Source organism: Mustela putorius, unplaced genomic scaffold (genome assembly GCF_011764305.1).
Source record: "Mustela putorius furo isolate JIRA1106 unplaced genomic scaffold, ASM1176430v1.1 tig00003850_pilon_pilon_pilon, whole genome shotgun sequence".
In the NCBI taxonomy this organism is placed as follows: Eukaryota; Metazoa; Chordata; class Mammalia; order Carnivora; family Mustelidae; genus Mustela; species Mustela putorius.
In genome coordinates this window covers 8,063,458-8,077,679 of record NW_025422002.1, presented here as the reverse complement: position 1 = coordinate 8,077,679, position 14,222 = coordinate 8,063,458, and the positions used below count along the sequence as shown (strand labels likewise).

The window sequence follows — 14,222 nt, the reverse complement described above, 5'->3', positions numbered from 1 at the left end:
CCTCTCAAGCTATAAACATGGTGCTCACTTTTGACTTTTATTTTTCCTTCAACCCCAGCACTGAATCCATCACTAAATTTTACTATTCTTCCTCTAAGATACATATGTCTAAGAGGAAGAATATTTATACAGACACACACACACATGTAAATATATACACACACGTGTATTTTATGTGTTATCCACGCATGTGTTTCTACTGACTTCATTACAACACTATTATCAACACACTCTCTAAGCCAGTGACCTCAAAGTGCCATCAGCATTACACAGAGGCTCTTAGAAAGGCAGATATTTGAGCTTCCTTCCACTCTGAGACCCTGTGAGTCACAGAGGCTGCTTTCAGGCAACAGGCTTGAGCAATGAAAATTTGATCAAGGCAAAGGGGCTTGTGTGAGACCCCTTGGCTGAATACAGACAGGCTCATCAGGAGATCCCCCTCAAGATATCCATAGGCGCTCACTGACCAATGGACTGTTTACCACCAGGCACAGTTCCCGAAGTCCCCATACCTCCTCACCTCCCCCCTTTAAAACAGCCCCACCTACTGCCCCATTGCAGACAGTTTCTCCTTTGCTATCCTTCCCATGGCTCCCTTGCGGGGTATTCCATAAATTTCTATCTCCTTTGCTCTGCCTTGGATAAATCCTTTCCCCACAGGTACCACCGGCTTCCACTGCACTGCTGCCCCACATCTGGGGGCTCTCTAGGTGGTCAAGACAGACACCACATGAATTAGAAACTCTGGCCAGCAGGGGGGTGGGGGTGCATGGAATAGCAATCTGTGCTTTCACAAATGCTCTGGATGATCCTGTTACCTGTTGAGGTTTGAGAACCCCCTTCATTAACCATCCTATTTCACTTGACCGCTAAAAATCAACTCTCAGTTGGTCTTCCTCTCCCACTCTTGCCCCTTCCAATTCATTACCTTCTTAGTAGACAAATTAATTATTCCTAAATTTGATCCAGTCACTCCCCTGCTTAACAGTTCTCAATGACTTTTAAATTCACTCTGAGTAAAATTTAAAAATGTTTTAGCATAGCCTGCAAGGGTCTTCAAGCTATGTGTCTTAGCAATGGTTCTGACCCCTCCTACCACCTCTCTCTCCCCTCTCGCTTAGTCATGCCATTGCCACAGCAGCCTCCTGACCTGCTTGGTGGATCTTTCCTATTCCTCACACTGCTGGCTTCTCATCTGGGAAAACTCTCTTCACCTCCATTACTCTCCCTGGTTTATGCTTCTTCTCACACTTTCAAATCTCCATATATACATCTGTTTACTTGTGTCTCATGCACCTCCAATCCAAGACCACCAATTTTGTGAGAATAGGGACCATGTCTGTTTTCCTCCCCCACTGTGTACCCGTTGCCTCCCGAGATGCTTATCACATCACAGATGCATTAGAAACAAACAAACAAAAACCTGTTAAATGACTAATCAAATGTAATTTTTATGAAGGACAAAATACACACCAAATAAAGAAAAATAAAATTCTTGTTGATGTTGGTTCTTAAAAATTGTGGGCTTAAGAATTTCCTAGGTAATATCTGGAGTTGGCAAAGCATGGTTGGGATTCTTTTGTATGGACAAACTACACACACCAGGAATTTAACACCGGTACAGGGGTTATGCTAGCAAAGGTAAATGCACCTATATAATCTTGTGGGTCTTATAATAAGTGCTGAGAAGTTCACATGCATAGTACAGACTTTGATTCTCTACCTTTAGTTCAGGCTGATCCATCTTTGTATCCCACAGGCCACACCCATTCAAAACATACTTTGGCTATGTCAGCCAGGTTATGCTACTTCGATTCTGCTTCTGATTACTACCCCTTGAGATTACCAGCTGAATTTTGTTTATGTGCTTGCTCTGCTTTCATGTTCTCTTTTTGCTCACAAGTTTAGTATGCTTTAAGTTCAGCATAACTTTAGCTTTTACTTTGCTTCTAGTACTCAGCTCTTATCCCAGGCATGGCTTGCACTGGCTGGTTGGTTCCATCCATTCTCGGATGCCGGATCACAATTCTTTGGACCCGATCATTGTGTGAACTCACTTGGATGGGAGATCTCAGGAGAGGGAGAACTGGACAGGTATTAAGAGAGCTAGGCCAAAGCAATGTGCAAATGAGGTAACTGGCCTCTGGTGGCCTCCTCAACCCCCCATACCACCCCCCACTTATGAAAAATCCTCTCTTAGGAACTATGACTTCAAACCCCCACCCTATGACATTAACTCTGTATTCCACTCTCCAGAAACCCTTCTCTCAATAATTTCCAAAGTGCCTTCTAAAGGTATGATTTGATAAAAGCTAACAACATAATACCTGGCTTTGTAAGAGATATTAGAAGGAATTTTCTGAGATAGGGCCTGTGATCATTCATTTTATGTACATGGGGTACCCAACCATTTGATTAAGCAGTATTTTAGGTGTGTCTGTAAGGATGTTTCTGAGTGAGATGAATATTTAAACTGGTATAGTGGGTAAAACACATTGCCCTCCCTAATGTGAGTAGGCCTCAACAAACTTGAATGCTGAAATGCAACAAAAAGGCTGAGTCAGAAAGAATCCTCTCAGCCTATCTTTACATTGGAATATCAGTCTTCCCCTTCCTTTACATTCAGACTAGAACTTACACCATTAACTCTCCTGGGCCTCTGGCTTGCAAATTAGACATTTTTGGGACTCCTCATCCCTCATAGCTGAATGAGCCATTTTCATATAATCTAACTACCTATCATCTACTCCATTGGTCCCATGTCTCTGAAGAAACCAGAATAATTCAGGAACCTGCTGGACCAAAGAAAATCATGTATTTGTATATACTATAATATTTATGAAGTTGGGACGTTCTACCCAATTTATAAGTCTTGCCCAGCATAGCCACCCACCATGCCACTGCAAGAAGGGACCTGCGCAGAACCTCTTGAAGCATAACCCTCTCAAGTACACCTGAGCACAGAGGCCCCACAATGTCCTTACTTCTACAACTTCTGCTGCACTGGGTTCCAGGACCCCAAACACCAGACTGGGGCATGACCTGTTTAAGAATCCTTTCAGGAAAGGAGGAAAATGATGGGATACATGAGTTGCTGAACTCCAGCTGCGTTTGGCTCAGCCAGGGTAAATGGACCATAGTTTGTGTTCTTTACTGTCTGTGAAGATTGGTAGATTTATTTGAATAAATAGTAATTTTAAGTAGGACATTGTAAATATTATGAGAAGCACACCAATGAATGTTGAACCTAAAATATTAAGAAATGAAAAAAAAAATTAAATGGCAAGAAAGCTGTTAGGTATTATGGAGGCGGGCCCATTCCAAACAGAACCTCAACAACTTCTGCAGAGTATTAATGATAATCAGACAAAGCCACTCAATGACTGTGGTGGAACAAGACAAAAACAAGGCCACTCCATAACTGGTTCTGAAACTAGAAAGAAAGAAGGATACTCTGCAACCACAAATATAACTTCTCCCTTCTTCAGTTCTCCAAAGTGCCTATTATTTCTCTTTTAAGTGACATCTCTTGCTTAGCCTTTATCTCCCCATCCCCTACACAAAAATCACGAAGGTGTACTATTATCAACTTGTGTCTATTTCCTAAGAGGGCCCAAACCCAAACTAGTCATTTCCCTAAACCTCCTAAAAATCACCCACCTCAGCCCCAAACATATAATAAATGACATCGAAACTCCTTCATCATGAAGAGGTTTTGCTGGCAGGAGCAAACTTCATGCAATTTAAAGTTAAATAAACCTAACTGTGTCTGACTACAGATGACCAACTGATGGTCTCTGGCTGGTGCACTTTGACCTAACCTTGCACAAGGAAGTGGCCGCTTACTCAAGGTCATGTTTGACCAGAAGAGGAAGAGGTTATGGATGTTAACATTGCAATTACTCAGAGAATCTCAGTAAAATCCAAAGTGACTCACTAAAATGCTCTAAATGAAAAAAATACATCACCATATGAAGAAGAAAAGAAGAAAGAAGAAAGAAAATCTGACCAAAAGAAGGATCTTTTAAAGTATTAGCACGGAACTTGTTTGCTAAGCAATTCAAGCCTCAGGCTAAATGAGATCATTCCTGTAAGAGCTGAGTATAATACCCAGTACAAATTCAAAGCACATTTTTATCATCCTAATCATCATCACCATCACTCTTACATTATTATGGATTATCAATCCCTGCAGATGATTTTAACAGGATGCATGCCCACATATATAACCACACAAACATAAAAACAAGAATGTTAGCCAGACTGAGCACATTAAAAGTCTGTCCATTCATCACATGAGCAAAGGAAGAGGGATAAGTAGTACTCACATTGAGCTGAAGTTCATCTGTCCACTGCCCAATCAGGCGGTAACCAGGGTTGGTGGTGTTTGTGGTCTGGTACTGAAAGATGTCGTAACGCCCAGGAGCATCCCCATTTTTGTTAAACATTACTGGGGTGCCTGCACTCCCTGAGGAAGACAAGAAAATGCCAGATTTTATAATCGAGATTCCCTCTACCTTTTATGCCTTGGGTGATGGTCTGGAGACCTGATGATAAGCAAGGTAGCTAGTAGATTATCACATTGTTTAATAGGTTCCCCCTAAATGGGCAATGGGTAACCCCATGGACAAATCATCACTGTGGCCTGTGGATGCTTACTAGAGAAGGTGGGCAGGTGACCTGCCTCCCCCTTTGAACAGTTCTATATCTCAATATTTCTTGATATTTTATGCTAATCTTCCCCCCTTGTGGAGAAAATTAAATGCATTATTTCCCAGAGACCATCTAAAGTTGTATTATTATTTTAGTTTCCACTTAATTATCAAATGTGGTTAATAAAGAATCATTTCAAAAATAGCACTTTTAAAAAAAAAGAAAACTAAGAGAATTAAAATGCAACTAAACCAAAAACTTTACTTAAATATGTACTTGGATATTGATCACATTTAAACATATTTATTGCTGACCATGTCTAATTTATATAACCAGTCTAAAATGCTTACCAATGTACACGGAAAGTATTTAATAATTTTTTTTTCAATCTGCTATGTGGGTCTTCTTTAAAATGTGGGGCTTAGATGAAACCCATTATTTTGGCAGAATTAGACACTGAAGTCAACTTAAAAAGATGAATACATTTATTGAGAGAGAGAGAGTGTGTGTGTGTCTGTGTGTAACCTTTGAAAGTTAGATGTGAGTGAAAAGCTCCTTAGTATTAACCACATGGACCAACTGGCAAATCATACACAGAGAATGAGAGATGTGGGTTTGGGTTACTTTCAACAACAGTTATAAAGGATTCAAGAGCTGGCAAACTGAATGCTGTTTCTCTCATGATCCCTTGGAAATAGGATAAACACCACTGGCCTGAGGGTATGTGACTCTAAGAGTATCTTAGAGTATTAAGAGTATCTTAGAGTATTAACTCAGAGTATTGATATTTTGCAGAGGAAACTATCTATTTCCTGTCTTTTACAAGGAAATTAAGGATCATTTATAAGCTGAAAGAGAATCACTAAGAACAGAAGTTCATTTTGCTATTTTTTGTTGGAGAGGGGTAGGGTAAATTCAGATAATAAGCATGAAGCCCTTTTGATAATTTTCATTATAAATTTAAGACCCTAATGATGATAAAGTTCTGCATTTGATTAGCAGAGTCATTACCTCCTGCAGAAGCTGGGCCAACATGGTATTTGTATCAATAATATGCATGGGGTGGGGCGTGGGGGATAAAAGACATGTTAACTAGAAAAAAATAACCTAAAACAGGAAGGAAAAAAAAAGAAAAAAAGCACATATACTTAGGGAAGCAGGCATGGTGCTGAGTGGCCACACAAGAACAGAGTTAGGAAATGGATCCAAACAGCGTGACAATATATTAGGTCATCAGAGACATACAGAATTGCAATCCTATGCTGAAGCTTACCTCTAGTGGAAGAGGGAATTCAAAATATAGGCAGGATACAGAAATAGCTAAAGAACTCCATACCATCCTCCAACTGCCTAGCATAGGATTTTATGATACTTTGTTATTGAAAATGGAAAAAAAAATTGGAGCTTATAGTAGTCTCAGTACTGGCTCCCCAAATATTTCCATGTCCTAATCCCCAGAACTTATGAATGTTATCATACAAAATGAGAGATTTCTGGAGATATGATTGGGAATCATGAAATGGGAGAAAACTATCTTGGATTATTTGGTTAAACTTGGAGAAATCATAATGATCCCTCTAGGAACGAGGGAACAGGACTCAGAGGAGGAAGGATTTGTGATGGTCAAACCAAGGAGTTAGAGTGATGTGAGGAAAGGTTCATGATCCCAGAAGGCCAAGTGGGCCTTCACAAGCTAGAAAAATCAAAGAAACAGATTTTTTTCCCCTACAGCCCACAGAAGGAACCAGCCCTGCCTTCACCTTAACAGAGCCCAGTGAGACCCGTGTCAGACTCCCAAACTAACAGAACTGTAAGATCATAAATGTATGTTGTTTAAGCCACTAAATTTATGGTATTTTTTAAGGCAGCAATATGAAACCAATAAAGAGCTAGAGAACACAGAACATCAAACTTGCTAATTTGACAGGTGACAAAGTATACTTAGGTTTAAAAGGGGGACATTCCTTGCCCCAGAGTGTCTCAACTAACGAGACTAAAATAGGTCTTAATAACTGGCTTTGGAATCCTGAAGAAGGGGTTTAAATTCCAGGAACCACCTTCTAAGTGTGACTGTTAAGTTATTCAGTCTCCTTCAGGTTCTGAATATCCCTAATGCTACCTTTCTCTAATGCTACTAATCTCATGTTAGTGAGGATTTAGTGTAATTAAGTATATAAACTGCTTAGTTCCATGCCTCTTATGTAACAAATGCTCAAGAGACGGGAATGGTTTTGTGTATTGTTTTTGTTTTCAAAACAAGCTCTGGCCAGTTATTAAAGAAAAAATTTGTGTGATTTACTTTTCACCAGGCTGTGCTGGCATGCTTCTAATGAGAGCAGAATCAACTGGATTAATGATAACCAGTGTGCTTACTCTGTAGTATTTCCCACATGCTGTGCCCATCTCAATATTATTACCACTGTAGTGATGATGTACACCAGTTCTAGCCACAGGGCATAGTACTTGATTTCTGATTTCCTCAGAACTGGGCAATTGGTGAGGATGACCAGCTTCGCTTTGCCATGTCTGATTGTTTTGAGAGTCTGCACTTCCCACTTTTCACAACAAGCTGGAGCCTAGGTTTATTGATCCCAGTGACTTTTTCATCTTCTCATGGCCACTGTCTTCCTGTCTTAGGTGAGGGACAGTCCCACAAAGAGTAGATGCCAAGGTGGCCAAGAGTGAAAATTATCATGGTTTTATTTGATGGGTATCGAGAACACCCATCTTCAGATATTTGGTTTGTTGTGCACCAAAGTTGTCTCTCCTAACTCATATCTTATTTGAATTTCTCCATCAGTGTAATTTTTTTTTTAATTTTCTAAAGATTAGATGACAGCCCGTTCTGAAGATGAGCTGTGATCTATAAGCAACATTACCCTGGTCTCACCAACTTGAGTTAGTGGGTGCATTTTCATTGGCTAAGGGCACTATTTCAATTTGCTCCTCCTCTGTCTTACCTAAACACTATCCCCATAGCTCACAAAGGCACCCAATTTTATCACAATAGAAAGCTCTTAAGCCCTCTCTGTATGCTAATCAAACTAAGCTTTTCCAGTAGAGAGGGGGAAACACACACACACACCCCATCAATAACAAAAACGACTTTTAAAAAAATTTTTTTTCAGCATAACAGTATTCATTATTTTTGCACCACACCCAGTGCTCCATGCAATCTGTGCCCTCTCCAATACCCACCACCTGGTTCCCCCAACCTCCCACCCCACCCCACCCCCGCCACTTCAAACCCCTCAGATTGTTTTTCAGAGTCCATAGTCTCTCATGGTTCACCTCCCCTTCCAATTTCCCCCAACTCCCTTCTCCTCTCTAACTCCCCATGTCCTCCATGCTATTTGTTATGCTCCACAAATAAGTGAAAACATATGATAATTGACTCTCTCTGCTTGACTTATTTCACTCAGCATAATCTCTTCCAGTCCTGTCCATGTTGCTACAAAAGTTGGGTATTCATCCTTTCTGATGGAGGCATAATACTCCATAGTGTATATGGACCACATCTTCCTTATCCATTCGTCCGTTGAAGGGCATCTTGGTTCTTTCCACAGTTTGGCGACCGTGGCCATTGCTACTATAAACATGGGGGTACAGATGGCCCTTATTTTCACTCCATCTGTATCTTTGGGGTAAATACCCAGTAGTGCAATGGCAGGGTTGTAGGGAAGCTCTATTTTTAATTTCTTGAGGAATCTCCACACTGTTTTCCAAAGAAGCTGCACCAACTTGCATTCCCACCAACAGTGTAAGAGGCTTTTTAATACTGACTTTCTTCTTTCAGTGAGCATTCTAAGTACAAGGAGAAGAAAGAAAATCTGGATTCCACATGTTATTAGCAAGAAGATGAGAATCCTATCGTTTTGCAGGAAGAGATTCATATGCTCACCTTTCTTTTCTTTCACATTGGATACTAGGATTCATGTTGTGCTTTGCTGTAATTCAACAGCTTCTATTCATTAAATAATATGACTTGAGCTTTTCATAGTCTTTGAGAAGAGAGAGCAAGAATATTGGAGGGCTGGGGCTCCAAAGGATCTCTAGCTCACCACCTAAATATTCATCAAAATGAGACACACTGCCTAATCTTTCTCTCTTCTTACAATCTTTGTTAGGAGAAATGATTCTTGTCATGCCCTTTCCATTCTCATTAAAGTTCACGCTTTAAAAAAAAATTAAGGCAGAGGAGCTGAATACTTTATCTAAGTGATGACTTGTAATAGCATATTGTGTGGCTTTGACCTTTTTGATGGATTCTATAATGCAACAGGCTTATTATTTCCAGGGTTTTCTTATGCCATAGCTCCTCTTTAACAGCATCCCTTAACTTCTTGAAAGAGAATAAAAGGGATTATGTTTAATGAAGACTTGAAAACTATATTAAAAAAAAAAATCAAAGAAGTCCAGAAAGAAGTTATCAAAAGAGAAGTGATCATCTGCAGAAATGTCCACAGCTATCAGGGCCAGGACACAAGCATAGAATGGTGAAGGAAACAGGGCCCTTTGCCAAGCTAGGACACTGAGAGGAAACCAGATGACAGAAGGTATTTGTCATCAACATCCTCTACTGAATTAGAGTATCTGAATAAAATTCCTTTCTTCTAGAGCAGAATTTGGGATCTAGATTGCCCAGATGACGAGAGTCCTTTGCATCAAGGTATTTACATTTTTCTCTCACTTTACCACCCCATACCCAGATTCCAGAAATGCAGCACTGATTTGTGTTTAATTATCTATTGTTACTCAACAAACCACCCTAAAAATTAGTGCTCCAAATAATGACGACCTGTATTTTGAAATTTGAGCTGGGCTCGGCAGGGACATCACCTCTCTGGTCCTCATGTCAGTGGGGGCAGCTTGAAGCTCACATGCCTGATAATTGATGCTGGCTGTCAGCTGGGATCTCAGCTGGGGCTATAGCTGCCATACCCTCATATGGCCTGTTTGAGTTCTTGGCTTCCTCCCAACATGGTGGCTGTTTCCATAATACTAATGTTCCAAGAGTATCAGGCAGCAGTCCCGTTACTTTTATGCCTCAGAAATCACATGGTGTCACTTCTGCATTAGTCATAGCCTCCCTCAGATTCAAGGGGAGGGAACCTAGATCTTACCTCTCAACAAAGGAAAGCTAACCTCATTTTTCAAGAACACATGAGATGTGTCTTTCTTACAAAACATAGCCCAATCTGATGTGTTCTCTGGAAACTAACACATGTAGATACAGACACATTTCAGGTTAACTACTTTCATGATACAGCAATTCTCTAAGATTAGATATGTGGATAACAAATTTGTTAAATTTACATCTGCAAGTAGTGACATTGAGTTGGATGGGCCAACACAGAGATAACTAAATCAAATTTAGGCTCAGGTCACTGCATTCATTTGGGATGCAGGAAAAAATGGCTGTAAGTAATGAAGAAAAAATTAGCCATCTTTTCTCTTGGTGCATAAAAGGAGGTTAAGTACTTGGTGAACCTATAACAATACTTTCAGGGCATTTTCTTACTTCCTAAATTGATGCTTTGGTAAATGTGAATTTCAGAGTTATTAAAGTGTACTCTACTGGTCTGGAATAAAACTCCCAGGGGTACAAAAAACTTCAAACTAAAGTAACATAAGAGCACAATTAAGCTTACTGAGACAAAGAAAAATCAAAATCCTCCATAAAACATGCAAAAAAGTCTCCATTCTGTCAGCAGGAATGATGCAGTAAACCCTTCTTCTCAGACACTTAAATAGTAGTCAAGGGAGAAAGTTGTGGAGTTAGGAACATAGGGACCAAGTATGTAGCATCATCACTACATACGTGTCTTTGAACATCATTGTTCCTAATTTCTCTATTAATTTCCTTATCTATAAAAAATTAAGGAAAACAAGAGAATCTAAACAATTTTGTGTTTTGAAATTTAAGCCAGCCAATACAAGTGAAGTACATAGCACAGGTTTTGGTTCATAGTAATCATTTGAAAACTTTTTGTCCAGTCCCTCTGGCTCATCAGTGGGAAAGACAGTCTTGACTAAATGAGTCTACAGAGACCTAGAAGAAGAGTCAGTGAAAGGTCACAAAGGACATTTTTTAAATCAATTTTTTCATTAGTAGGGTAAGAATGCCCAAGCACATTCAAAGACCAGAATGCAAAACCACAAACTGACCATAACACATATGATAAGCAGCTCTGTTTGATAAATAATAGAGTTTATATGCATTTAGTTCTGGGGAATTATATATTTTAGGATATTCTTAGAATTTGGAAAAAACAATAACAAAAGATTATTTGTGGTTAAACTGTTTTTCTGGTTTTATATATGGTCATTTTGGTCTCCATCTTAAATAAGAAACTATTAGTTCCAAAATTGGATATGGTTCCCCTTCGTCCACCTGCAAGGTAACTCCTGAATGACTGACGAGGTATTGAGCTTAAATGGATTATTATTTACAAGAAGAGAAGATTATTTTTTAAACCATAATGTAATAATCTAATTCAGGAAATAAACATTGATTTAAGACTATTTGAAACATATACAATTTTAAAAAGTTCTCACAATCAACAAACTAAAAGGCAATCTATGGAACGGGAGAAGATGTTTGAAAATGACACATCCATTAAATAATTAGTATGCAAAATATATAAAACTCAATACCCTAAAAGTAGTCCATTTAAAAACTGGGCAGAAGACATGAGGAGACATTTCTCCAAAGAAGACATACGGATGGTCAACAGACACATGAAAAGATGCTCAATATCACTCAACATCAGGGAAGTGCAAATCAAAATTTTTCATACCTGTCAGAAGGGCTAAAATAAAAAAACTCAAGAAACAACAAGTGTTGGTGAGGATGTAAAAACAAGGGAATCCTGTTGTACTGTTAGAGGGAAAGCAAAATGGTTCAGCCACTGTGAAAAACAGTATGGAGTTTCCTCAAAAATTAAAAATAGAACTACCCTATGATCCAGTAATCTCAATATCGGGTATTTATCCCCAAAATACAAAGACACTAATTCAAAGAGATACATGCACACCTATGTTTATATCAGCATTATTGACAATAGCCAAATTATGGAATTAGCCCAAGTGTTTATTGATAGATGAATGGAAATAAGATGTGGTATGTATATAGAATGCAATATTTTTCAGCCATAAAAAATGCTGTTTGCAATGGCATGGATGGACAAGAGAGTATAAGGCTGAGTGACATAAGTCAGTCAGTGAAATAAATGCCATATGATTTCACTCATGTGGAATTTAAGAAACAAAACAAATGAGCAAAGGAAATAAAGAGATGTAAACCAAGAAACAGAACCAAGTAACAGTTACAGAGGAGAAGTGATGACGGAATATTCGGGTTAAATAGATGATGGGAATTAAGGAGTATACTTATCATGATGAAAAGAATAAAATAAAATGACAATTTAAAAATTCTTCATTGTCCCATTAATGTCCTTTAGTATAGGATCAATCAGTGTTCCCACATTACATTAATAGTAATGTCCCCTTAGTCTCTTCAGTCTGGAATAATTCCTCCTCTAACTTTATCTTGACTTGGAAAGTCTTAAAGAGTACCCATCAGTTACTCTAAAAAACGTCCTTCAATTTGGATTTCTCTGAGGCTTCCTTGTGATTAGAGTGAAGTTACCCATTTTTAGCAATAACACCTCAGAAGTGATGTTGTAACATTCATAGGGTATCAAAGGTAAGTGATGTCACTAAGGTTCATTATTGGTGATGTTAACCTTGATTATCTTGTTAAGGTGCTGTCTGTCTTCCAGGTTTCTCCACTGTTAAGCTATTCTTTTCTCATTTGCAATTAATGTTTCTGGGTAGAAGGTACTTTGAGGCCATGCAGAGGCCTTGTTTCTGATCATACTATATCCCAATAATTTTAGTATCCACTGATGGTTCCTGCTTGGAACAATTAGTAGAGGGGTCCTTGCAAAATGGTGATTTTGAACTACCATCTATCATTACATTATACTTCTTCCGCACTTAGTTCAGTTATTTATTTCTATTAGTATGGACTCATAGATGTTTGTTTCATTCTGTTAGTATAATCCATTATTGCCTTCCAATTGGCAAGTGTGATCTCCTTCAAGTTGGTTCCTGGGCTCTTTCAAAATCCCCCCATCAGTTTTTGAGCACTCTTACTTTCTGATATAACATGATGCTTCAGACTCATCTTTTAAATGTCCTGGCCCTTGAATTTACAGTTATTCTAGACAGCCCTCATGCTTTTTAATGGATAGTGTCTATATAAATAGGAGGTGGGTACTAGGTATCATCTTTTCTACCAGGGTGCCATTGCTCCTAGACCTTTCAGTGGCCAGAACTAGGCAACACAGATATGTATACATATATAACATACACATATCTATTTCTCTATCTACTTATCTTCAGGCATATTAAAAGCTATGAGTTCTGGTGTATCTGGGTGTCAGTCGGTTGAGCATCTGACTTAATTTCAGCTCAGACCATGAGCTCAGGGTCCTGGGATGGAGCCCCATGTTGGGCTCCATGCTCAGTGGGGATTCTACTTGAGGTTTCTCTCCCTCTGCCCTGTCCTTCCACCATAATCCCCCACCTTGCTCAAACACACACTCTCCTCAAAATAAATAACTCAAAAAAGAAAAAGAAAGAAAGAAAGCTATGAGTTAATGCAGGTATCTCCTATCCAAACACAATACAGCATTCCTTCCAGTTCTCTCTCATTCTTACTAGTAATTTTTTTTTTCTGACTGAAAGAAACCTAGCGCTCATTATCCACAATATGCTTCATTATTCTCTGAGTCCTCTTACATACATAAATTATTTTCAGAATTGTGAACCCACAAGTTTACTAGCTATTGTACAATAGTTGTGTATAGCTATTTTTGTCTTTGGTCTTATATAGCATATAGTCAAACTGTGTTCTGAAACTACCCGTGCTCATTTGTTATTCCTCAAACCCTTCAGCATGGTTACATCACTCATTTGGACATAGTTAAATTTATTTATTACTCTCTATATTGAATTTTGAGTTATACCTATGTGATGGTTAACTTTCTGTGTTGCCTTGACTGAGATGCCCAGATAGCCAGTAAAATACTATTTCTGGGTATGTCTAATGAGGGTATATCTGAAAAAGATTAGTAGTGGGGACATCGTTCAGTCTCTTAAGGCTCTGGCTAGAGCAGGAAGACAGAGGAAGGGCCAATTCACTGTCTCTTCTTGAGACCTGTGCCTGCCCCTGCCCTCAGATACTGGTGCTCCCAGATGTCTGGCTTTTGGACTCAGATCAGGACTTAAACCACAAGCCCTCCATTTCTTAGGTGTTTAGACTTGGACTGAATTATAATACCAACTTCCCTGGTTCTCCAGCTTGCAGACTGAAGGTAGTGGAACTTCCCTCTCTCCATAATAATGTGAGCCAATTTCTATAAGTTACTCTCTTCTGTATATCTATATATATATCCTATTGGTTCTACATCTCTGGAAAACTCTGACTAATGCAAGCCACATTTGGGTTTATTTTAACTGTTTAGTTTTTGATACATGATGTGTTTATATGTTATAAGAGT

General features: G+C 38.9%; 1 protein-coding gene across 2 annotated transcripts in view; it reads right to left on the bottom strand.

Annotated features, from left to right (window-relative positions):
* The window catches only part of GRM7 (glutamate metabotropic receptor 7), a 911,662-nt gene that overhangs the window by 282,004 nt on the left and 615,436 nt on the right, over window positions 1–14,222 (bottom strand). For both annotated transcript variants that reach the window (XM_004738422.3, XM_045063251.1), the window contains exon 7: window positions 4,329–4,468. In XM_004738422.3, coding sequence (XP_004738479.1) covers window positions 4,329–4,468 — 140 coding nt within the window. The remainder of the gene's footprint in view (window positions 1–4,328; window positions 4,469–14,222) is intronic.